At 44.7% G+C, this 26375-nt stretch overlaps 1 protein-coding gene across 1 annotated transcript in view; it reads left to right on the top strand.

Moving 5' to 3' along the window:
• DNAH9 (dynein axonemal heavy chain 9) overlaps positions 1-26375 on the top strand; it is a 374844-nt gene that overhangs the window by 156134 nt on the left and 192335 nt on the right. The window contains exons 42-46 of the mRNA XM_026654587.1: positions 3969-4130; positions 9973-10169; positions 13376-13538; positions 19107-19230; positions 23594-23736. Coding sequence (XP_026510372.1) covers positions 3969-4130; positions 9973-10169; positions 13376-13538; positions 19107-19230; positions 23594-23736 — 789 coding nt within the window. The remainder of the gene's footprint in view (positions 1-3968; positions 4131-9972; positions 10170-13375; positions 13539-19106; positions 19231-23593; positions 23737-26375) is intronic.

Genomic DNA, 26375 nt, shown 5'->3' with positions numbered 1-26375 from the left:
AGTGTTTACTCCTCGCAGCCCCCTTTGCGCCTCTCATCAGCCCACAGTATGGTAATCTTGGACTCCATCCATACCCCTAGCAAGCAGGGAAGGCTGTGCTGTGACCCTTGGCATGGCATTACTGGCCATCATCTCAGCAGAGCATAGTTAAGATAATGGAGGCTAGGAGCCATCTGTCCTGTTTTCTCCATTTCCTCCACAAACTTTTGATTGCCTGTCCAGAAAGCCCCAGTGAGCCAATTACTTTGTTTTACAGGATGCAGTGCTCAGGAGATAGGAACCATGAGCAAAACAAAGTAAACCCAGCATTTGTGGTTCATTTTATACCTCTTTGCACTTCAAGTCCAGAATGAGTGTGATAATATTTCAGGTTTTGGATGAATGCTTGGAGTGTTGAATTATTAAACATCAAACAGTTGAAAAACAAGATTGCAAATCATCCGTTTATTCCCAGTATATTTATTCCTAGCATATGGCAGTATGAAAAGGAAAGGCCGACGGAGGTCCAGACTGCTCCAAGGCTATACTGCATGCACATTCCCAACAGAGGCCTTTACTGTTGCTAGTTCTGCTGTCTAGGGGAGCAATATTTCCATGTGAAGATGATGCAATGTCTTTCATGTGTGCTGTGGTGGCAGCAGAAGGAAGAAGGAACTTCCTGGTGTCTTCCACCACACGAACCTCTTGCAGCCATGTAGCACTGAATGTATGTCCGCTCAGGGGAGCCCATGGGTATACTCCTTTAGCGGTGTAACACAGAGCCATGAGGTATCCCGGGCCATACTAGACAGTAATTCCAGGACTGCACACTTGGTCCCAGATGATACGCATGGCTGAACTTGTAAACATAAACCAGTAGTTCTCAACCTATTTACCATTGTGGGCTGCATATGCAGTTCTCTATGTATTATGTGGGCCACATCCACACAGTATATATACTACCCGATTGGCTCTGAGGGTGGCATATGGGCCGCAGCTGTGTGCTAATTAGGCCGCAAGTGGCCCGTGGGTTGAGAATCACTGCCATAAACCAAGAAAAGTGCAATGATTGGTTTTCCACCCAGGGCTCCTTTCCATCGGGAGCGGAGTCTTGTCCAGCACCCTCATCAATTCACACTGTTGATGGGCGGGGCTAAGTGCATGCTGCAGCCTATCTGAACTGTTTTCTTTGGGCCTTGGCTGGTTAGTTAATATATCTCAGACCAAGGTCTGGACCCAGTAATGAAGTCAGGGTTTCTGTGCTGTAAATCCATCCATGAGGATTAGGGTGACCAAATTTTCCGATTTTATAGGGACAGTCCCGATATTCGGGGCTTTTTCTTATATGGGAACCTATTACCCCCCACACTCTGTCACGATTTTTCATACTTGCTATCTGGTCACCCTAATGGGGATGCTCCCATCCTGCCTGCATTCATCCCAGCACTGGGAGCCAGAGAGATGTGGTGACATGTAAATACAATTTGACTGATGTTTGTCATCATGCTATGTGCCGCCACAGGCTGTGAAGACATCTGCTTCCAGACCAAGGGAGGTATTAATGAGTGTAGTGGTAGCAAAACAGCTTGCGAGTGTGGGGATCTGCTGCTGAGGACTATTAGAAGCAGGTGTAACCTGCTGTGGAAGCGCAGGGGGATAAGATGGACTGAACTGCACTGTTGCAGTGATTTGTCTCCTTGTGTAGAGATAATCATGTTATATGGTTTGTAAGGCTAACATCAATGCTCAGAAGTAAGCAGCTCATTCAGAGAAGGGCTTGGATGCTACACACACAGTCTTTGCCAAGTTCTATTAAACTAGCTGCATGTGCTAGACAGAATAGTGAAACGTATTGGCAGCTCCATCCATCCAGACAATCACTACGCTCTCAAGTGAATTCACCCAGGAAAATGATAAAAGGCAAAACCACCCCATCACCTGCGGATGAACACTTTTTTCACAAAGCGATCACCCTATGTCTGACCTCTCAGTCCTTATCCTCAAAGAAAACTTGCACAAACACTTGCAAAAGACAGGCATGGGAGCTTAAATTAATAACTTTGCTAAAGAGTAAAAATTATGGACTGAACAGAGACACTGGATTTATGGCTTGTCACAACCATCTATAACCCGCTAAACCCACTTTTTGTCCTATTACAGCAGAGGTGTTAACGGGCCACTCTATCTTGAAGGGTCCCGTACAATACGAGCTAACTACTTATGCTAAACAATCTGTCCCACCCTGTATTTTGCTGTGATGCTGGGAGGACCTTTTCCAGACCTGAAAAAGAACTCTGTGTAAGCTCCAAAGCTTGTCTCACTCACCAACAGAAGTTAGTCCAATAAAAAAATATTGAGACCAGGAGGTGTCACCAGACCTGATGGTTTCAGAGAGGCCCAGTGATCCCTGTCATCCCAAGGCTGATGTGCTGGACAGAACCCTTCCAAGCTTTCAGGTGTCAGCTATTTTCAAAACACAGTTTGGTTCAGAAAAAAATATGCCAATTTGCCAATCCTCAAATGTAAAAAACCCCAACCAAGCCATGGGCACTTGATGAGCAAGAGCACTTTAGATTGCATTTTAGTGCCTTTTATATTTAATGTATAAATAATTAGACATAAGGAATAAAGCTTTATATTTAATTCATGTCATTAAAAACCTTATGTATTGTTAATAGGCTTAGTTATAGGCGACATCTCTTTGAAATATTATTCTTTTGTGCATTTTAATAGGGTGCATTGTAAACACACCACTGTAAGCTGACAGCAGCTAATACTTACTCTAGACAGCACATGCCTAATTAAAGTCACTTATTTTAAGTTTTTTTTAAGTCCGCTCACTCGAGATTTCCAAACGGCTTTTCCCTCTTGGCTGGGAGCACAAGGGAGATGCTGGGAAGGTGTGGGGAGGTGAAGGGCCCTGATTCTGGGCTGAGGAGCACTCAGTGCAGCTTGGAGAGGTCTCCTGAGCCTCAGTCACAGTGCACTGGGCCAAGACCTTTGCAGGACCTGGTTTAGACACTTCAGGACCCCCATGGCTCTGCTGCTCACTTGGTGTGGTGATGGCAGGGGATCACCTTTTCCTCCCAGAGAGGCAGCAACAGCAGCAGGGGACCCCTTTGCCCCCAGGAGTAGTGGCTGCCGCTGTGCCCTTCCCCTCAAGAGCAGCGGGATCCAGAGAGCACTAACACCCCAGCTGCTGGGCGCAGTACATCTGCTTGGGTGGGTGGACCAGGCTCACTGCACCTTCTAATCTTCTCTTGGTAGGAAACTCCAACCACACCCTCTTCCTCCCAGCTGCACTCGCTGTCCTGGCAGCCAAGGCAGGGAGGGGGAAGATCCCATGGACTGGGGGGATCTTTCTGGGGCTGGGTATAGGGAGGCAGTACGGCCTAGTGGATAGAGCACTGTACTGGGACTCGGGTGGCCTGGTTCTATTCCTGGCTACAACATTGGGCTATTGAAGTGACTCCCCCAAGGTCACGCACCTTTCTCTGCTTTAGTTTCCCCAGCTGTGGAATGGGGATGATGATACGAAGCTCCTTTGTAAAGCGCTTTGAGATCTGCTGGTGAGCAGCTCTTTGTAAGAGTTAGGGGTTATTAGTAAGCTGGCCCGAGTAGTGCAGAGCACAGTGGTTGCCTGCAGTGCAGGATGGTGCCGAAGCATGTTCTTCCATGGCCTGTGACCTTCTATGCTGCTTTGCCATTATTCTTTCTACCAATGTTTGGAGTCCTTCATGCACAGAACAAAGCAAAAGCAGCACAAACTGCTTTGCTGCAGGCACACTGGAAAGCCATGGGAACACAGTCTGCATTCTCCAGGGGCTATCTGGGTAGGGAGTTACTCAGTAGTCCTGCTGCATGCTTACTACAGTAGCTCTGCATTTGTCACTCTTCACCCGCAAACCCGGCATGTTAGTGCAGATACAGGAGAAGCTGTGTGTGCTGTGTGTAGCTGATATGTGTGTGTATATGTATGTTCTCTACAGGGCATTCTGTTTTCTACCCCGGAGTGTCTGAAAGCTCCCCAAGACTTGGTGAAGCTCTACCTGCATGAATCAAACCGGGTGTACCGGGATAAGATGATTGATGAGACAGATTTCAGCACATTTGATAAAATGCAGACGGAGATGGTAAAGAAGTTCTATGATGTAAGTATTGCAGTTGGTGTTTGTCAGATTAACATGCTCTGGGATATCCTCTCAGGGGCTAGCTGCACAGGAGGCAGAGGTGGATTTCGGGAAAAAAATAACCAGACCCGAAGTCTGCTCAAGACATCTTATGTGTTTGGAGATGACACTGTTGGCGAGAACACAAAGCAGGGTGTCCAGGCCTCTGTGGTCTCTCCTCAGCTCTGCCACTGGCTGGCTGTATGACTCCGGACTAGTCACTGCACCTTTCTCTGTGTCTCAGTTTCCCCAGGACTGTCTACATTTAAAACACAGCAGCTGGGCCACTGCAGCGCTTCAATGAAGACACTGCTTGTGCTGATGGGAGGGGTTCTCCACTTCCCCGAGAGGCGGTAGCTAAGTTGACAGGAGAATTCTCCTATCGACCTAGCACTGTCTACACCAGTGGTTAGGTCAGTTGAACTATGTCACTCAGGAGTGTGGATTATTCCTAGTGTAGACCAGGCCCCAGTCTGTCAAATGGGTAAAGTAGTGGATCCCTGACTCACAGGGGGCTGCGGGGCTCAATTAACTAATGTAAGTAAAGAGCTTCAGGAGTCTCCAATGATAGGTGCTAGACAAGGGTCAAGCTTGGGCTGAGTTCCCTGGTCTCCACAGGAGGAGGCTGGGGTCAAGACGCAGTATTGAGTCCGTGGCTCTCCTCCTTGGTCCAACAATATCTTTCCAAGGAAAGCTCTGTACCCTACCCCCTTTGGGCTGGTCTACACACAGTGACACCCCTTTAACTGTACCAGTAGCATTACAATGGTATGCTCCTCCTAGTGTGGATGCAGTTAAAGGTGCTTCTACTTGGATAAGTCCTTTTACATAGGCATAACTGTGTCCACACTAGGGCTTGTACTCATTTAATTATCCCAGTATAAAGTAACACCCTCAACTGCCATAGTTAAACCAGTACCAACGCTGCGTGTAGGCCAGGCCTTAGAGCTCAGAGGGATCCAGCCTCAGAGATCCCAGCGGTACTGAAGGTGAGGGGGCTTCTCTAGTGTTGTGGCCTCCCTGTGCACATGAGTGGGCCCCTCCCTCTTTTACTGCTCCCTCCCTCCCCTGAACTGAAAAAGAACCCTCAGACCCCCCTGCCCTTCATCCTGGGCACTGGTAGCTGACCCAATACACACACCCTGCAGCCATGCACTGTTCGGCCTCCAGCTTTCACCACACACCGGGCACTCCCTGTCCTGACAGCTTCATCCAATCTGCTTTCCCTGCAGTGCTTCCTGTCCCCAATGAGGCACCCAGTATTAAGAATAGTGGATCACATCAGAGCTTATCTCTCATAACTGTGCTATCTGCAGATGTTCTCCCCTTCCATATAACTGCCTAATCCTGGGGTGAATCTGATGGAGCGCTCGTTCTCAGCAATACTTTGTGGCAATCAGCTTTGTGGCTGAACTATGCATTGCATAAAAAAATTCTTTTTACCAGATTGAAATTTGTTGCCTTTCATTTTCAGCGACTGCCCCTGAAAGGGTTAATAGGAGCACCCGATGTACTCTGGTTAGGGACTTTGTCAGGACTTTCTGAAAGTCCAAATGCACTATCTCGGCCTTCTGTGAGCTGAGGGGTGAAAACATTATATCAACTGGATCAACGTTGTCCACATGCTTGTTGACCCCTCTAAGAATTCTGATAGACTGGTGTGGCATGATTTCCTTTACAAAAGCCGTGTTGACCCTTACCCACCCAATCATGTTCATCTGTGTGTCTGATAATTCTATTGTTTACTATAATTTCAGCCAATTTGCTTGGTATTGGAGTTAGACTTACCAGCCTGTAATTGCCAGGGTCTCCTCTGGAACCTTTTTTAAGAATTGGTGTCAATTAGGTATCCTGCAGTCATCTGATACAGAAGCTGATTTAAGTGATAGGTTGCATACCACAGTTTGTAGTTCTGCAATTTCATATTTGAGTTCCTTCAGAATTCTTGGGTGAATACCATCTAGTCCTGGGGACTTATTACTGTTTAATTTATCAATTTGTTCCAAAACCACCTCTATCAACACCTCAGTCTGGGACAATGCCTCAGATTTGTCACCCAGAAAGAACGTCTCAGATGTGGGAATCTCCCTCACATCCTTTGCAATGAAGACTGATGCAAAGAATTCATTTAGCTTCTTCAGAAAGGCCTTATGTTTCTTGAGTGCTCCATTAGCACCTCGGTTGTCCAGTGGCCCCACTGATTGTTTGGCAGGCTTCCCTACTCATCTTCTCTCTAAACCAGTGGTTTCCAAACTTTATTGGTTCATATACCATGTTCTTAAAAAGATGATGTTGTAAGTACCATGTGCAAATTTCTCCTTTTTGTGCACATTTTAGTCTTTAATAGGCTTAACTGTATTTTGACATGTACTTTTGTTTGCTAAACAGTCCCAATCTTTTCATTCCCTCTTCCTAGGGAAGTTTAGCCAGGCCTGTAATCATTCTCTGACCCCCCCCCCCCATTTTCGCTATATCCTTTTCAATAGAGTGACCAGAATTAAATACAGTTCTACAGGAGAGGGTGAACCATGGATTTATATAATGGCATTATAATATATCAGTGTTATATTTTATTCCTTTCCTGTAGTGCCCTCACACTTCATTTGCTTTATGGCCATCACTGCCCATAGAAGAGAGGTTTTCATGGAGCTGTCCACAGCAATGTCCAGCTCTGGTTCCTGCCTGGGGAGAGTTAATTTAGAGCCCAGTGAGGGGTGTGGATACTTCACATTATTCCTTCCAATGTGCATAACGTTGCATTTATCACAACTGAATTTCATCTTCACTAGTGCTACCCAACTGTCAGGGTCAGTGGTGTTCGAAGTTCCTCAATGCTTTCTCCTGTCTAGCTTAGCCTAAATAATCTGGTGTCTTCTGTAAGTTTTGCCACCTCACTGCTTGCCCCTTTTCTTGATCATTGCTAACTTGTTTCAGCATCGGCTCTTTTTTATAGCTCCACCTGTGACAGGGCCTCATTTCTAATCCCTGAAAAGGATAGGCGCCTCCTTGAGCCCCCTCTCCTGACCACTGATGCCAGAGAAATAGTGTAGATTCCAAGGGCAGAAGGGGCCATTGTGATCATTTAGTCTGACCTCCTGCATAACATGGGCTATAGAACTTCCCCACAATAATTCCTAGAGCAGCACTTTCAGAAAGACATCCACTCTTGATTAAAAATTTGTCAGTGATATAGACTCTGCCACAACCTTCGGTATAGCTTCCTTGCAGTGCCCTTATTCTCCTTAAGTGCTTCCTCTGCCCTCTTGTGGTGCAGCAGAGCCACCAGTTATCTCACAATACCGTGTGCTGTCCTGGTCATCCCATCTCAAAAAGGACATCGTAGAACTGAAGGGGTTCAGTGAAGAGCAACGAGAAAGGCCTGGAAAAACCCTCATATGAAGATAGATTGAAAAGATTGGGATTGTCACATTGCTAAGGAGAGAAATAAGAGGGGACATGTTAAAAGTCTATCAAATAATGGATGGTCTAGAGAGAGGAGATGAGGAACTTTTGTTCTCTCTATCTCACAGCCCAAGAACATGGGGAAAGTCAATTAAATGAACAAAGTGGGAAGTTCAAACTGGTAAAAGGAAATCCTTTTTCACACAATGTGTAAGTAGACTGTAGAACTCACTTGCAGAAAGTCATTGAGCCGAATAATTTAGCAAGATTCAAAAAGAGATTGGACGTTGAGATGGATCACAAGAATATCCAGGGTGATCATAATTAATAAATAATAATTAATAAAAAAATTTGAAGGAAGATTAACCCTTCATCCTAAGGGCTTCAGACCTATGTGCATGGCAGATTACCCCACACCTGCCTACTGCGGGGTTCTTACACCTTCCTCTGACACATCTGGCACCGACCACCAGGGGTGCTGGAACAATTTATATAGTGGGGGTGCTGAGAGCTAGTGACCCAAACTGTAAACCCTGTACATGATAGGAACCACTTTAAGCCAGGGGGCACGGCAGCATCCCTAGTTCCAGCATCTATGCTGGCCACTGTCTGATCCAGTCTGGCAATTGCGGTGTTCCTCATTGTTTTTATGACAATGGCTATTTACTTTTCAAATTCCTTCTTAACCATCCTAATTTCAATTTTACATTTTTACTCACCGTAAATGAGGTTCCTTTTTATTCATTTCACTTGGGCTGACTTTTGACTTTTTTGGAAGATACTTGTTTGGCTTCAGTAATCTCCTGTACCTTGTCACTCAACCTTCCTGCTTCCCTTTTGAGTTCAGGGGCATAGATATATCTTCCATGACGCTGCTATGGTATGCTTGAGCAGCCACCATGCTGAATCCAAAGGATTTTAATTTCCTCATTTTTTATGTTAAGTTTTTGGGACCTTTTACAGAAAACCCTCCCTTTTTAAAGTGTAATGTCCCAGTGCTAGCTTTCATTATGATCCTTGCCATTAGGTAGCTGAACTTCCTGAAATTATATTGTGGCTCCTGTAAGTGCCTCTGAGCTTGTAATGGAACACCCCAAAGTCAGGAAACAAAAAAGTGAAGGTTTGCTGACTCCCTTTTACTCTGCACCACTACATAGATGCTTTGAAATGCTGGTTTGGAATCTGTGAGCTGTGATTATGCTTAGATATAAATTTAAAGCTCAGGTGTAGAAAACCATTGTATCATCTGAGAAATACTATGTGTTCATTATGCCAGAGATTTGGGGCAACACTTTCAAAAGTGCATAAGTGCCCTTGTTGCCAAGAAGGCTAACGGCATTTTGGGCTGTATAAGTAGGAGCATTGCGAGCAGATTGAGGGATGTGATCATTCCCGTCTATTCGGCATTGGTGAGGCCTCATCTGGTGTAATGTGTCCAGTTTTGGGCCCCGCACTACAAGAAGGATGTGGAAAAATTGGATAGTCCAGCGGAGGGCAACAAAAATTATTAGGCGGCTGGAGCACGTGACTTATGAGGAGAGGCTGAGGGAACTGGGGTTATTTAGTCTGCAGAAGAGAAGAATGAGGGGGGATTTAATAGTTGCTTTCAACTACCTGAAAGGGGGTTCCAAAGAGGATGGATCTAGACTGTTCTCAGTGGTACCAGATGACAGAACAAGGAGTAATGGTTTCAGGTTGCAGTGGGGGAGGTTTACGTTGGATATTAGGAAAAACTTTTTCACAAGGAGGGTGGTGAAGCACTGGAATGGAGTACATAGGGAGATGGTATAATCTCCTTCCTTAGAGGTTTTTAAGGTCAGGCTTGACAAAGCCCTGGCTGGGTTGATTTAGTTGCGTATTGGTCTTGCTTTGAGCAGGGAGTTGGACTAGATGACCTCCTGAGGTTCCTTCCAACCCTGATACTCTATGATTCTATAAGTGAGTTAGGAGTCCAAGTCCCTTTGTCTTTTAAATCAGTGGGAGGTAGGTGCCTAGGCACTTTGGACAATCCCAGTAGCTGCCTAACTGCATCATTTATGTATGTTTAAAAATCTGGCCCCAAGGTCCAGATCCAGACAAGGATTTAGGCACATTAGCCCAAGATTTAGACATCACTGAGATCCTCAGAATCTCCACTCAGCTGCTGCTTACCTCTATTGGTGTCTAAATTTCCTAGGCACCTACATTTTCACCATTGAAGTCCCCATGGTGTCTGAGTTTCTGCCAATGAGCATGTGCACAGCTACCTCGGTCTAGGCACCAGGCTCCTGTCTTACATCTAAATCAAGTGGGATCCTCAAACTAGGCTTGCCCCATCTCACCTGGTGAAGAATTGCATTGGTCTGTTCTCCTGAAAAGAGCTTTCCCTTTGTTGCAATAGGAACAGGACATTCTGTATTTCCCTTTTGCATTTCATTGGCAGGAAATCGAGGAGACTCTAGAGGAGACCAAGAAGATGAACATGTACTGCCATTTTGCTAGAGGCGTTGGGGAACCCAAATACATGCCTGTTCAGACCTGGGAGTCACTGAATCACATCCTTGTGGAAGCCTTGGATAACCACAATGAGGTCAATGCTGCCATGAATCTGGTGCTCTTTGAAGATGCCATGTGCCATGTGTAAGGGGATTTTCTGTCTTTGTACTCTCACAGAGTCATCAGCCTAAATGTCTTTGGAGCTGGTCTGTGTAATGCATTTCTGTTAACATTTTCAGAGGGGATGAGCAGCCATAATCACAGATGATGTCAGGAGGAGCTGTAGGAGTGCAGCACTTCTGAAGAGTCAGACCCTGGGTATCTCAAATTGGACATGCAAAATAGGGGCTCTTCCAATCAGCAGCCATTAATCTCTCCTCAGCTTCTCATCTGTCCACTGGGGATTTCCTATCTCCCTGGGATATTGGAAGCCTTTTCTCATTGATGTTTAGCAAGTACTTTGAAACCTTCAGGCAGAGGGCACTGTAGTAGTACAAAGATGAATTACACAGAGGTTTCAGTTTTCAAATGGGGCTGCCTAAGTAGGGTACACAATTTTGCTTGCCAGCCCTCAGTACATAGGTGCCCTAATATGTGTTTTAAATACAAGTTTGATTGTGTCATTGTGCAAGAAAAACTTGGCAAATTGGTATGTGGTAACATGTTTGAAAGCCTGTAGGTCACATAGGAGCCTATGTCACACTTTCAAGTGACTTTCAAAGGTGTTAGGTGCCTAAAGCTGCAGAGTGGCGCCTGGGCAGATGGTTAAAAGTTTCTAAGCAGATATGGTGCCTACCTCCCTTGATTTCAATGAAACTTAATCACCTAAAATGCTTAAGCCCTTTTGACTATCCCACTAGGCACATGTCTGCACCTGGTGGCACTGAATACCTTTGAGAATGTGGCCCTTAGCAGCTAAGTCTCACTGCAAGTCAATGGAATTTAGGCTCCTGTGGTCAGATTTTTAAAGATTTTCAGGCACCTAAGAATGCAGATAGGTGCCTAGTGAGATTGCCAAAAGCACCTAAGTGAATTAGGTTCATCTAAGTGAAATCAATGGGAGTTGGGAGCCTAGGTTCTTTTGAAAATGTTACCTGGTGACTATATATACTGTACATATGAATCTCTGAACTAACAGAGCCCTAGAGCCCCATTAGCTACACTGAAGCAGTACTTTTTCATTAGGAAAGGGTGGTCTCACAGTTCCTTAAGTACCAGGAAACCAATCCAATTACTATCATAGAAAAGAACAACAGATACAATCCTTTGATCTACCCAGTTACTCCTTTGAGTCCTAGGAGCTCACCATCCTTTCATTTCCTGCAGCATAGTGCCTTGATATTTAATAAAACCATAATAATGCTTCATGCTATGATGCTTTTATTCCATTCAGTTATTAAGTAGCAGTTTATCTTCAGCAAAGGCTTGCTTGGATCATCAAACTGTACTTGATTTTGTATTCTATGCATAAGGCAGACACACACAAGCACTCTGAGTATTAGAATTTTTTCAGATTGTGATGTAAATGTTGTCTCTGTCATTTTCTCTTGTGTGCTCCCTGTGCACCAGAGAGGACTTGCTGGACCAAATCTGATTGCAGCCTCCCCCTAAATATTGTAAAAGATTGAGAGAAAAAGCTCTGAATTTTAAAGTTTGTTTTCACATTCCTCCTTGCTCCCCTCCTCCTTTATACCCGCAGACGGTCTGTCAGACAGTTCCACAAATATGAGCTGTTAGTCCTGACCCAAGATTTGATTCCTAAACTTCAGGAGTTAAATACAGTTAGTGGCTAAATCACCAAGTTGTTCAAGAGTTCAAATCCATCTGTGCTAATCACTAAATATTTCTGTGGCCTTACCCGCACACCTATACTTTCATAATTACTGTTTTTTATCAGAGTTTTGCTTATTGCTCTGAAAGCAATGAAGAACCTGATGAGAAATGAAATTAAACAAGTAGGCTAGCTGAGGCCAGTGAGGGCGTCTCATGGCATCCCGACCTTATTTAAAATGCAAATGAATTATTCTCATATTCAAGATGTGTCTGGGAGAGAGAACTGATGGAATATGAACTACAAGTAGTTAAAGTTTCTTTGGAGAGAAACAAAAATGGCTGGTGCTTTCATTGTGTTCTTAGCTACTTGAATGAAAAGTGGGATAACAGCACGTCTAAATCTTCAAAAGAAAGGTCCCAACTGATTGCAAACAGTTAGAAATCAGTATTTTATCCTGTTGGCTTTGTTGTATGGAAATTAAGGCCCAGACATATATGTAGGCAGACAATGGAACTGTTTCCAGAGAATCTCTCTATTGTTTCTCACTGTGCATGCCAGGTGGGATAGGCATGCCTCTGGACCCTTGCTATCAGTTAGCTTCTGGGACATGCCCCAAAGCAGCTTGTGTCGTTTCGCTTTCAGTGAAATAGTGACATCACAGGCCCCATGGCCATGTTAATCACTGCACTGGGATCTAAACTCTGGCTAGTGAGTGAGATTTTCCCCTCCCCTACTGGGAGTGATTTACTTCTACAATATTTCCTGTTGAATGTTCTCAGAAATGTGTCATCTTCACACGATTAGTTCACTCTTCTTTGTTAGCACACTTTTTTCTGAAGGATATAGTCTAGTGGAAACAGGAATTAACTCAAGGACGACCTCTGGCCTTTGTTACATTGGTGCTCAGATCACAGTGATCTGCCCTTATAATCAATGAATCTTTATTTAGTGCCCCATCCTTGTGCATGTCATTGGTGAGACTACTCTATGTGTCAGTGTGAGCAAGGGTGACAGAATCTGCCCTTAAAGAATTAGTCGTTTTGATAAGGAATAAATATTGACAGAGCTTTCCTAGAAGGGATTTACACTGATCTAGATATATGAAGATATTAATAATACATAATGGGACTCCTCATGTGACTAATAGCTCACCAATGTCATCAAGCCCATGGTTAATGTGGATCCTTGGACATTTTCTGAGAGGAAATATCTACTAGAGGGACTAATTAGAGCACATTTACACAGCAATTTAGTCTGGTTTGACCCATGTTCCATGTAAATGGGGACTGATCTTTACTGTAAGATGTTCCTGAACATCATAACACAGCATACGAATCCAGAAATAACCGAGATGGGAAGCTCTGAATTGCCATAGAACCATTAACTGGTTGGTTGTGTTGTTTACTACAGATCTCACCCGAAGAGTATCAACTGCAAACGTGCCCCTTAGATTGGCAGTGTTGCTGTGATTCTGCTCCTATTCTCAATCTAATTTGTTACTCAGTAAAATATGTATTGAAATGCTCCATATGGAAAAAAGTCTTCGTGACCAGAGATTCTGTTTGCTTCAATTTAGTTGCCGCATCAATCGTATCTTAGAATCCCCCAGAGGAAATGCCCTATTGGTTGGGGTAGGTGGAAGCGGCAAGCAGAGCCTGACAAGACTTGCAGCTTTCATTAGCTCACTGGAGGTTTTCCAGATCACGCTGAGGAAAGGCTATGGAATCCCTGACCTGAAGGTAGGTGGTGTTGAATGGTGGGAAGGGAGAGGAAACAGAAACTTGTACTTCTTCCACACAGAGCTTTGTCTTTTCTATGTGTTGGAGAAACCTCCAGTGTAAATGAAAAGAGATTCCACTTGGATCGCAAAGAATGGTCATTCTCTCCAAAAATCATCAGTTAATGTTTGCTCACGGCTTTGTACCTGGAAAGGGCTATAGAGAGTCGATGATAATGATTAATATAATAAATTATTACTATTTTTAAGACAATAAAAAGAATACTTAATGAACCCAGGAGTAACCTACTATGGAATAAGCAACAGAGGGTCCTGTGGCACCTTTAAGACTAACAGAATCTTCATGAGGTTGATAGATTTCCATTCCATACGGCTAAATGCAGTGCCTTGCATGGTGTCAAGTATCAGAGGTGTGCCACAGGACCCTCTGTTGCTTTTTACAGATTCAGACTAACACGGCTACCCCTCTGATACTACTATGGAATGATGTAGCTAGAGGTGGGAGAGATTTATTAAGTCATATCCAGTCCATCTCCCACTTCCTGGAGGCTATAAGAGTTGTAAACAGCACATGGATCTTGACAATACATTTTCTGGTAAACAGTGAATTGGAAGCTGTGAGACAGTTTTGTTTGATGCAAATGGAAGGATTTATAAATGTTTTAGTTGCTGGTAAATGATGTAGAACTTGGTTTTGCAATGTCTCCTTGCTTTCCCACCAAGGCAAACTGGAGCTACGTTGTCCAAGTCCTGTCCTTCATCATCAGACTGGGGCTCATGCTGGAATGAACAGCTTCCACTGAGAGGCCAGTTATAGCTCTGGCGATAGCAAATCATCAGCAAATCTCTACCAAGTTTTGAAAGCTCATATTTAAATGCATTTGCTTTCTTATTTAGGGTAATTTACTTTAGTGGAATGCAAGATTTGACTTTTAGACAACGTTTATTTAATAATCAAATGTATTATGAGGAATCACTGGAGTTTTTATTTAATGTTACATCATCTTCTCCCTTCAGATAACTTTGCAGCACTGATCAGTTTGTTTGTCTTGCTTTTTGACATGTCTGTGTAATCATCCTGAGCCTATCTATTTTCACCCATTCAGTTCCACCCGTGAAAAGGTTCCTGGGATAATTTGGTGCTGATCTCCAGTATTTATGAAATACTGTTTGATTATTTTTTCTTGGGTCTAGAACAGCAAGATGGCTCAGTCTGCCATTGGCCCTTAACATTGTTATAATTCACTTATTCTAGGTATTCTATAGCAAATGTAACAACTGACTGTGTTTGGTGGAACCATATTTGCCTACTGAAGTTCTAAATGCATTTCAAAAGCAATGTACTATCCTGAGCACCCTTCTATTCCTACTGTATTCTGTTCACATGAACTAATGGGAAAGGCCAGCTGAGGTGGTAGGAAAAAAAACTCAGAATCACAGTGACAGCTTTTGCTATTACTGTCACTGTGATTCTGAGTTTTTTTTTCCTACCACCTCAGCTGGTTATTTATAATAATAGTGTTATTTTACGTTCATAATTGTGAGGCAGACACTCTGAAAAGGGGAGGAAGGATAGTCCAGTGGCTGGGGCACTAGCCTAGGGCTAGGACACCTGGGTTCAAGTCCCTGCCCTACCACAACCTCCCTGTGAGAGCTTGTGTAAGTCAGATAGTCTCTCTGTGCTGCAGTTCGCCCTCTGTACAACAGGGATAATAGCCATGCCCTGCATTGTGGGGTTTGGGAGGATACATACATTGAAGATTGTGTGGTCCTCAGGTACCATGGTAATGGGGGAAACCCTGTACCTTAGGCTGTGTCTACAGTACAAGCTAGGGGTGTGATACCCCAATTTGTGTACACACATGTGCGCTAGCTCTGATTGAGCTAGTGCAAGTATAAATAGCAATGTAGCACGGGTAGCAGCAGAGGCATGGCTGAGCCATGCTGAGTATATCCCCACTGCTTTTGTACCCATCACGGCACTGCTGCTGCTCCCCGTCCTACTGTGGCTGCACTGATATTTGTATTCACACGAGCCTGATGAGAGCTAGCATGAATACATGTACATGAATAGGAGATCACAGGATGACCATAAGCTGTCAATGTGATGCTGCTGTGGAAAAGGCTAATGCAGTCCTAGGATGCATTAGACAAGGTATTTCCAGCAGAGACAGGGAAGTGTTAGTACCATTACACCAGGCATTGGTGAGACCTCATCTGGAATACTGTGTGCAGTGCTGGTCTCCCATGTTTAAGAAAGATGAATTCAAACTGGAACAGGTGCAGAGAAGTGCTAATAGGTTTTCCATTCCTCTGATCACCCTATCTTATAAGAGAAGACACAAAGAGCGTGACTTGTTTACATAAGAACATAAGAATGGCCATACTGGGTCAGACCAAAGGTCCATCAAGCCCAGTATCCTGTCCTCTGACAGTGGCCAATGCCAGGTGCCCCAAAGGGAATGAACAGACAGATTATTGTCAAGTGATCCAGGCCCTGTCACCCAATCCCAGCTTCTGGCAAACAGAGGCTAGGGACACCATTTCTGCCCATCCTTGCTAATAGCCATTGATGGACCTATCTTCCATGAATCTATCTAGCTCCCTTTTGAACCCCATTATAGTATTGACCTTCACAACACCCTCTGGCAAGGAGTTCCAGAGGTTGACAGTGCATTGTGTGAAAAAATACTTTTTTGTCATTGTTTTAAACCTGCTACCTATTAATTTCATTTGGTGGCCCCTTGTTCTTGTATTATGAGGAGGAGTAAATAACACTTCCTTATTTACTTTCTCTATACCACTCATGATTTTATAGACCTCTATCATATCCCCTCTTAGTCGCCTCTTTTCCAAGCTGAAAAGTCACAGTCTTATTAATCTCTCCTCATATGGAAGTCGTTCTATACCCCTAATCATTTTTGTTGCCCTTTTATGAACCTTTTCCAATTCCAAGATATCTTTTTTGAGATGGGGTGATCACATCTGCATGCAGTATTCAAGGTGTGGGTGTACCATGGATTTATATAGAGGCAATATGATATTTTCTGTCTTATTATATATCCCTTTCTTGATGATTCCCAACATTCTGGTAGCTTTTTTGACTGCCGCTGCACATTGAGTGGATGATTTCAGAGAACTATCCACAATGACTCCAAGATCTCTCTCTTGAGTGGTAACAGCTAATTTAGACCTCATCATTGTATATGTATAGTTAGGATTATGTTTTCCAATGTGCATTACTTTGCATTTATCAACATTAAATTTCACCTGCCATTTTGTTGCCCAGTCACCCAGTTTTGTGAGATCCTTTTGTAGATCTTCGCAGTCTGCCTGGGACTTAACTATCTTGAGTAGTTTTGTATCATCTGCAAATTTTGCACCTCACTGTTTACCCCTTTTTCATATCATTTATGAATATGTTGAATAGGACTGGTCCCAGTACAGACCCCTGAGGGATATCACTGTTTAACTCTCTCCATTCTGAAAACGGACCATTTATTCCTACCCTTTGTTTCCTATCTTTTAACCAGTTACCAATCCATGAGAGAACCTTCCCTTTTATGCCATGACTGCTTATTTTGCTTAAGAGCCTTTGGTGAGGGAACTTGTCAAAGGCTTTCTGAAAATCTAAATACACTATATCCACTGAGTCTCCTTTGTCCGCATGCTTGTTGACCACCTCAAAGAATTCTGGTAGACTGGTGAGGTATGATTTCCCTTTACAAAAAACATGTTGACTATTTCCCAACAAATTATGTTCATCTATGTGTCTGACAATTTTGTTCTTTACGATACTTTCAACCAATTTGCCCGCTACTGAAGTGTGGCTTAGCCTAACCAAAAGAAGGCTGAGGGGAGATATGATTGCTCTCTATAAAAACATCAGAGGGATAAATACCAGGGAGGGAGAGGAGTTATTTAAGTTAAGTATCATTGTTGACAGAAGAACAAATGGATATAAACTGGCCATCAACAAGTATAGGCTTGAAATTGGGTGACGGTTTCTAACCATCAGAGGAGTGAAGTTCTGGAACTGCTTATCAAGGGGAGCAGTGAGGACAAAAAAACCTAACTGGCTTCAAGACTGAGCTTGCTAAGTTTATGGAGGGGTATGATGAGACTGTCTGCAATAGCATGTGGCCCATTGGCGACTGCCAGTAGCAAAAATCTCCAATGGCTGGAGAAAGGACATTAGATAGGGAGGGCTCTGAGTTACTACAGAGAATTCTTTCCCAGGTGTCTGCCTGGTGGGTCTTGTCCATATGCTCAGGGTCTAACTGATCGTCACATTTTGGATCGGGAAGGAATTTTCCCCTGGGTCAGATTGGCAGAGACCCTGGGGTTTTTTCTCCTGCCTCTGCAGCGTGCGGCCTGGGTCACTTGCAGGTTTAAACTAGAGTAAATGGTGGATTCTCTGTAACTTGAAGTCTTTAAACTGTGATTTGAGGATTTCAGTAACTCAGCCATAAGTTAGGGATCTGTTATAGGAGCGGGTAGATGAAGTTCTGTGGCCTGCAATCTGCAGGAGGTCAGACTAGATGATCATGATGATCCCTTCTGGCCTTAAAGTCTATGAGTCTGATAAAGGGCTCATGTGACTTCGCGATAGTAATTGAGCCCTTCTCACGAATGTGATCAGAAATGCTTGGCAGAATCTATTTGCACTTGTGTGCTTTCTGAAGGAAAGGGATGAAGGAAGGAAAACAGCACAGTTAACTAGTCCTATCAAAAATATTCCCAGTATGCCCTCCACAGGGGAGAAGAAATGATGCAGTGGAAAAGAAATTTTTTCACAACATTCTTATGGTCTCGCTACTCTGTGGGCAGAATATAAGTCCTTAACTGAGGCTCCTTCACTCAGCTGCACAGTGTGTTGTGAACACGCCGTGCTGAATTACTGAAATAAAAAGGGAGAAGTAGAGAACAGGGACAGAAAGAACAGCATATCCAGCCACTAAAATCATCTCACATATATGATTCAATGTATTCCATAATTGTGCAACACAACACTTTAAATATTGTGGCAGCAGCCACCAGCAGCAGATCACTGTCTAGAAAGGTCTCTGCAATCTGGCACGATCTACACTTCAAACTAATCAGGGATTCTACCATCCACGTTTAACAGAAATAGCAACAGTGCTCCATCTTCAGCAATAATCCGTGATTTTTAAATGCCCTGTCTCCAATCAGAAAGTTTTAAAAAGATCATTTCCTGACTAAAATGATTAGAAAATGATGTTGTATTTTGTGTCTCAGTTTTCTCAGGGTCTGTCTTTTTATTTGTCTTTTGTACAGCATAGAACAAGTTGTCAATGCTTAGCAAGTAATAATAATAATAATAAATTAATACTAGCAGTATCCTTGGAAATGTTCTGCCATAAAGTGGAGAAGATATAAAGAACAAGCTTCATGCTAATTAATTCTGATTGTTTTGTTTTCAGTTAATCAGAAGATTTTGAATAGGCAACATCCTGCCTGAAATGTCCCCAATGAAAACACACTTTGTGACCGAGACTTTGCAGTAGATGAACACAAACTCCTTACTTACTTTCCTTTCAATCTACAGGCAGACTTGGCAAACCAGTATATTAAAACTGGAGTGAAGAATGTTGGCACTGTATTCCTTATGACTGATGCCCAGGTGGCTGATGAAAGGTTCTTAGTGCTGGTAAATGACTTGTTAGCTTCAGGTATGCATCTCATTGACTTTATTTCCGTTCTCCTTTCCCATATAAATGTGCACATAGTGATGTCTGCAGCTGTTCCATAGAAGAGATTGTAACATTTGCTTAAAATGATAACTAAACAAAGTAAGCTACACAATTTGTAAATTAAACCCCAAGGAAGAAAGCAGTGCTCAGATCTTCTTAGCAGAGACGAACTCCACCAGCTAGTAGATTTTGGCCTTCTCAGATGTCTATGACCCAGTCAGTTAGTTTGCACCCTACTTTCATAGCTCTTTAATTCTACTTATAATTGCTAAGTCACTTCTGTGTGGGGCAATATGCTAGTGGAGTGTGGAGTCAGAGGAAGTGTTTCATTGAAGGATGTGCAGTGTCCATCCCTATGAGAGGCAGTTTAGTGGTATGACATAACTCCCACTAGTCCTGGTTACAGAATTTGACTTCACTGTTTGCCAGAGCTGGGTGACTAATGCAAAGCCATTGAAAGACCACGTGTTTGAATGTCAGATAGCTGTTCAGTCCAGTCACGTTCCTTTCTTGTTAATTTTTCTAGACACATTTGTGTGGCTGGGGTTTTTTGTGCTTGGAGAATAGCTGTTCTTCCCATGAATACCCTGATTTCTGTGCAGACCATGACATTTGCATGTGAATTCAGCATTTGCATTTCACCTCACTCCTGGTTAGCTTAGCAGAGCACAGAAGCAATACAAGGACTCAGATGACCAATAATACACCACAAACAGTGAATAATCAAGAGTTGACATAGAATATTAGTATTGCATTCATAGCTGAAGCAAAGTTTGTGAACAGCCCACTGGCTGAAGTATGTTCATACCACTTTCAAACAATCTGAACAGCAAATGAATTTGCAGATGCCAGAGATTGTTTGTGGATAATTCCTAACCAGGAAGAGGGGTTTAATTTGCTGGGTAAATTGTGTGTTGTGTGTAGTTCCCCCAGCAACCCCATGTGCTGCCCTCCTGCGGGGACAACATGAGCATCCCCCAGCCCTAATTACAGCACTGTACGTGCCTGTCAGCATGGAGGAGGCCCACACAGCCTCTCTTACAGTTTTCTGTTTCCCTTCCAGTCACCAGAGGGCTGCCCGTTTGCTTCAGTGGGTCTGCTCTTAGATGAAGACATGATCTTTCTGACAGCAAGTCAGTGCTAGCTGATCAGTGAGGACTTTGATGGGGTGGTATAATGGGTTTATGAGGTCCTTTGGCTCCTTACATGGAATTATTTTTATTTGCTTAGAAGGACCCATGAGATCAGACCTCCCTCTCCATCAGACCAAGGCAGGGCAGAGTGGGCTCCTTCCACCATTCACCATCTGTCTAGGGTGGCAATCTGGATTGTATCCCCCTTCTCCTTTTTCCCCTTTGCTTGCCCATGTCTGTTTCACCCTTCCTTGCTTAAAACGGGGGAGGATAAGTGAGGAGGGGCGGATGTTGTGGCCACCCACTGGAAGTACATAGAAGGAAGAGGAAGGCCTGGTGCTTTCCTGCTTATTCTCTGCCTTAGTCAAAGTGGAGCTTTCTTTGTTTTCCCTTAGAGTGTGTGTGTGTGTGTTTGTCTGTCTGTCTGTCTGTCTTTATACATGTATGAGAAAGCTGCTTGCGATCCTGGAGATAGTTACGACCAAGGAGGGCCAGGCTACCTAAGGGCATGGGGGCGTCATTCCCAGCTCAGATAGACATACCCACACTAACTTTGATCAAGCTAACGTGCTAAAAATAGCAGTGTAGCTGCAGAGGCATGAGCGGAGGGAGGGGCTAGCCGCCCCAAATACAGTCCCGGCTGGGACCCTAGGTAGCTGCTCAGGTGGCTGGCCCATTCTGGCACATGCACTACAGCAGCAGCTACACTTCTATTTCTAGCACACTAGTTCAATGAGAGCTAGTGCAGATATGCATCCAGCTCGAAGTGTATACAGGCAGTCCTCGACTTTGCGACGTTCGACTTATGACGAACGGCACTTACAATGTTTCTGAATTGACACCCTGATTCGACTTACAATTGGTTTCGACTTTACGACGATCGGTCCCCTGACAGTGGATTGCGGTTCCGAGTTATGACGTTTCGACTTAAGAAACAATTTTCAGGAACCGATTGTGTCGTTCGTCCGAAGACTACCTATACTTAACCTTTTCTCCCCTCTGGTCCGTGGTTATGTGTCACTGGCTTAGAAGGCCTGCTGGCTCCAGTGACTGGAGAAGGGATAGATCCTGTTTCTGTGGCATTAGGATGATATTATGTTTGCTTTTGAAGGCCTGTATTTCCCCAGAGTTACCTCATGTGGAAATGGGGATGCAGGGGTTATCCCCTATTCTAGGTACAAGGAAATACCTTGGTATCTCAGACCCCATGAGGCTAGGGCTGCCAACTTTATAATTGCACAAAACCAAACACCCCTGCTCCACCCCTGCCCTGCCCTTCCCCGAGGCCCTGCTCCTGTCCCACCCCTTCTCTGAGGCCCTGCCCTCTCTCAGTCCAGCCCCCCTCCCTCCATCGCTCGCTCTCCCCCACCCTCACTCACTTTCACTGGGCTGGGGCAGGGCATTGGGGTGTGGGAGGGGGTGAGGGCTACAGCTGGGGGTGCAGGCTCCAGGGTGAGGCCAGAAATTAGGTGTTCAGGGTGCGGGAGCAGGCTCCAGGCTGGGCCAGGGGTTTGGGGTGCAGGAGGGGGTGAGAGCTCCAGCTGGGGTTACGGCCTCTGGGCTGGGGCAGGGGCTGAGGGGTTTGGGATGCAGAAGGGGGCTCTGGGCTGGGACCAAGGGGTTTTGCGCGTGGGAGTGGGCTCTGTCTGGTGTGGGCTCTGGGGTGGGGCTGGAGATGAGGGGTTTGGGGTGCAGGAGGGGGCTCAGGGCGGGGCAGGGGGTTGAAGTGCGGGAGGGGGTACGGGCTCCAGGAGGGAGTTTGGGTGCAGGAGGGGGCTCAGGGCTGGGGTAGGGGGGTTGGGTGTGGGGTGCGGGCCCTGGGAGGGAGTTAGGATGCGGGAGGGGGTTCTGACCTGGGGCAGAGGGTTGGGGTGGGTGTGCGGGCTTCGGCCAAGCGGTGCTTACCTCAGGCAGCTACCGGTCAGAGGTGCAGCAGGGCTAAGTCAGGCTTCCTGCCTACCCTGGCTCTGTGCTGCTTCAGAAGTGACTGGCATGTCCGGTTCCTAGGTGCAGGCACAGCCAGGCAGCTCTGTGTGGTGCGCGCTGCACCTGCCCACAGGCGCTGCACCTGCCCACAGGCACTGCCACCACAGCTCCTATTGGCCATGGTTCCTAGCCAGTGGGCGCTGCGGAGCCGGCGCTCAGGGCTGGGGCAGTGCGGGGCACTTCCCTGATCACACCTGTGCCTAGGGGCCGCAGGGACATGCCGGCTGGTTCCAGGAGCTGTGCGGAGCCAGGGCAGGCAGGGAGCCTGCCTTAGCCCCAATGTGCCGCTGACCGGACGTTTTAAGGGTCCCTTTTCGACCTGGTGTTCTGGTCGAAATCCGGACACCTGGCAACCTTAAATGAGGCCATAACTGTAGATAACTTGTGACTTTTCAAGGCAATGTCTGTAGCAGCTCAGTGGGAAAGGATGTTTTCTGATTGGTTGACTTGGCTGCTTGCTTCTAATTGGTTGCATGTTTTATGTATGTTTGTTTGTTTTATTTGTTGTATTTATCATCATAACTTAATAAAGAGGAGTAACATTTTGCTGGTTTCTGATCACCTGCTGTTTTCCCTCTCAATTGTTAATACCAAATAAAGCTCAGATTTTCAGCAATCTGATAAGATAATGATCTTTTCAGTCCAGACGGGGGTCAGAAGGAGATAAATTAGGAAGTAGTAAAGTAAGGAATCACTACAATTCTGTTTGCATGCATACAGTGTTGGCAATTAACTGAATGTACCATTAGCTTTTTAACCATAGTGATCTGTCATTTATTTGAATACAGCTGCAGATGGCATTTTTGAAGAGCTGCAGAACTTGCCTATGTAACAAATTACTTTGCAAAACTGAAATGATTCACTGTTGTGTAAGGCCTTATTGGGGATTAGATTTACTGAAATCTAAATAGTAGAGTAAATCAGAAAGCCAATCAGTTGCTATATTCTGATTCTGAGATTAGAAAGTACTTTCAACTTCTGCTTGTTTTAAGGTTGTGGGAAAGTTGGTTTAATTAATTGCCAGTAAATCAGCTGTTCGTGGGCAGATGTGGCCTGCTCCTATATCATCTCCAATTTGATGAGAGAGGCTTGCTTGAATCTGTGCTATGGAATCCAGTGACCTAGTCTGTATGAGAGCTCTGCTCCACACACAACTTATACCATCAAGGTAAAAATTCCAGTTTGCTTGTTAGTTTGTAAAAGTGTGATCCCGTTTTCCCCAGGTGAAATTCCTGATCTTTTCCCTGATGATGAAGTTGAAAACATCATCAGCAGTGTGAGAAACGAAGTCAAAAGCCAAGGACTGGTGGACACCAGGGAAACCTGCTGGAAATTCTTCATAGACCGTGTTCGACGACAGCTAAAGGTAAGACTATGCCCAGGAGAATTTGCATCCCTACCCTTGGGCTCAATGCAGGGGTAACCCTACAGAGTGAAATTCCATGGCCTGTGTATACAGGCAGTCAGACTAGGTGATCTAATAGTCCCTTCTGGCCTTAAAGTCTATGAATACCTGAATTGTCCAACACACCAAACAGCGCTTCAATTGAAGGAACATACCACCTCTGATAATTGCACACCGTACCTTTGTATAGTAATATGATGATTAGGAATTTCTGTCCAATATTTTTAACATATTGAACTAGTAAGAAGACAAACAGTGACTGATAACATTTCCTTAAAGACATTTTTTTTACATTTTTCCATATTTAATTAAACACAATCTCTCACTCCCCCAAAATGATGATTTTCCCCACAGACCTCTGCTAAAATACCATAAGCCTTTCCATTTTTTAGGTGGTATATTGGGATTTAGCCCTGGAGTCACATGGCTAAATCCTTGAATGCTTCTTGGAAAATCTAGGCAAAGGGTTCCATCTTAACCTCATATAAGCCTGGTAACTTGATGCTTTGCAGCTATGAGAACTCAAATCAGCTGTCTTCAGTCATATGGGCCGTGGCATCTAGACTAGAGATGAGTTTTGACATTTCAGCTCTAACGTGTTTCTTCTACCTACAGCACAACTTCTCAAATCTGGAAGGTCTTATAAATAAAGAGACCCCAATCTGACATGGCGGGGTGTGGGGGGGAATCTGATATTCATTTTGAGACTCTTTGGGTTTTAATGTCCCTAGGTTTCTTATTTGATTGGGAGGTAGAATTGCATAGGGAAATGACTCCTGCTAGAATATCAGGCAACTTCCTTAATCTTTGTGCCTGCAAGTTGGACATTAGGTCATCATACAATAAATCCAATTATTACCCAATAGGAAGGCTTCTTTCTTTTTTTTTTATTAATTTGTTTCACTCCAACTCATTATCACTTTACATCTGCAGAGGTTGCATCAGTGCTAAACAGTGTTATTGTCCAGAGAAGTGTGTCTTTTCCTTGTCAGAATGAGGCTACCCTTACATTACAAGTGCGATATTGACTTTGCTACAACTAAACAAACGCACTCAGCATTTCACACACTGCATCCTATGGTAGGAGACATGATTCCTGAGAAGTTTGCGGAAGATCTTTTGGAAATATGCCTAATTTTGGCTACAGCTTTGTTTAAGCTATCAGCCTTGGAGAGGACAGGTGGTAAATACATTGGGAGCTCAGGGGATCCTAGAACATGCAGAACACAGAGACATGCTGCTGAGAGCTCACTCACATGTTATTTGAACTTGCTAAAATAAATAAAAACCCAGTTTAAAGACTTGCCAAAGGGTGGGCCCTCCTCGTTGCCAGAGAAAGCACTGTGGGATACGGAGCTAAGCGGCAACAGGAAGTTGAAAGCAAGCACACCTCCTGCAGACACTGCTCAATGCCCCACTTCCTGTTGAGACTCGCTCTGTGTCACTCTCACACACAAACTCTCTGGTGTGGGAACTATGTCTCTTACTACGCACCACGCCTGACACAATAAAACCTCCATCTCAGCTTGGGGCATCTGCTGCTTCTGCAGAAACAGTCATAGTAATAAATAATAATAATGATACCACCACCAGGTAGCAGCGGTAGAGAGTGAGACGGAGAACACAGCCAGGCTAGAGTACAGCAGCATCCCTAGGGCAGTGAAACAGGGCTGGGAGTGAGGAGCTTCCTGACGTGTGTTGGTGTAAACCAGCTCCTGGGCCATATTGTACCATTGTGTTTGTGTCTGAGTGACGTGCTCAGTGAGGTGCTTGAGAACTGGGCACCCAGCTTGTCAATGGCAGCTGTGCATGTAGGCTCGATCCAGTTGGTTCGGGAGCGGAAAGGGGAGTATCAGAGAGCTCGTAGGTGTCTGAGGGCCAGCCCCAGCCCCTCTGCAATGTGAAGCTTCTGACAGGCAGCATTAAATAGTGCCACTGCTTGAGGTCCTTAACTGCCCCTAGTGCAGGGTTGCTATGGTAGGGTAGAGCAGAGCTCCATGCCCCCCTCTCCCAGACACATCCTCTAGGCCAGGAAAGTGGGAGGTAGGGGAACAGCTGCACCAGCAGAATGTTCCCCTCTGGTACAAGAATCTTTGCTGGGCATCTGTGGCAAGGTTATGGCTCCTTTGGGTCACCTGAGTCCCCTCATGACCAGTGCCCTGCACTGGAAATGTACCCTATGGTCAAAGGATAGGTGGATTTTCCACTAAGGGAGGAGTGTTTTGATTCATTGAGACTTGGTTCCATGCTTCTATTTCCTTGTTCTTTCTCATTAACAACATGATAGGGAACAGCTGTTCTGGGGTCAGCTGTTAAGTGTTGCTAAATTCTTTACTGCATTTAATAATGGAAATCTGCAGTCTGTGTAATAAACCAAGAAGCAGACTATAGCATGCCTTGTACATCAAGTGTCCCAGGTTTGATCAGCACAGGAGTGGATCTCCGACTGAACAGCAGACTGGAGGAGAGCAAATGTCAATATGTACAGCCATTTTGCCTCCCCCCACTCAAGGCCTATGTGTACAGCATCTAGCACAGTGGGGTTCTGGCCCATCACTAGGGCTCCTACGAGAATACAAATATTTAACAACAACAGTAGT

The sequence above is a fragment of the Terrapene carolina genome, unplaced genomic scaffold (assembly GCF_002925995.2).
Source record: "Terrapene carolina triunguis isolate 2854851 unplaced genomic scaffold, T_m_triunguis-2.0 Scaffold192, whole genome shotgun sequence".
Classification (NCBI taxonomy): Eukaryota; Metazoa; Chordata; order Testudines; family Emydidae; genus Terrapene; species Terrapene triunguis.
Note: the sequence above shows the minus strand (reverse complement) of the source record. Positions and strands in the feature narration are given on the sequence as shown.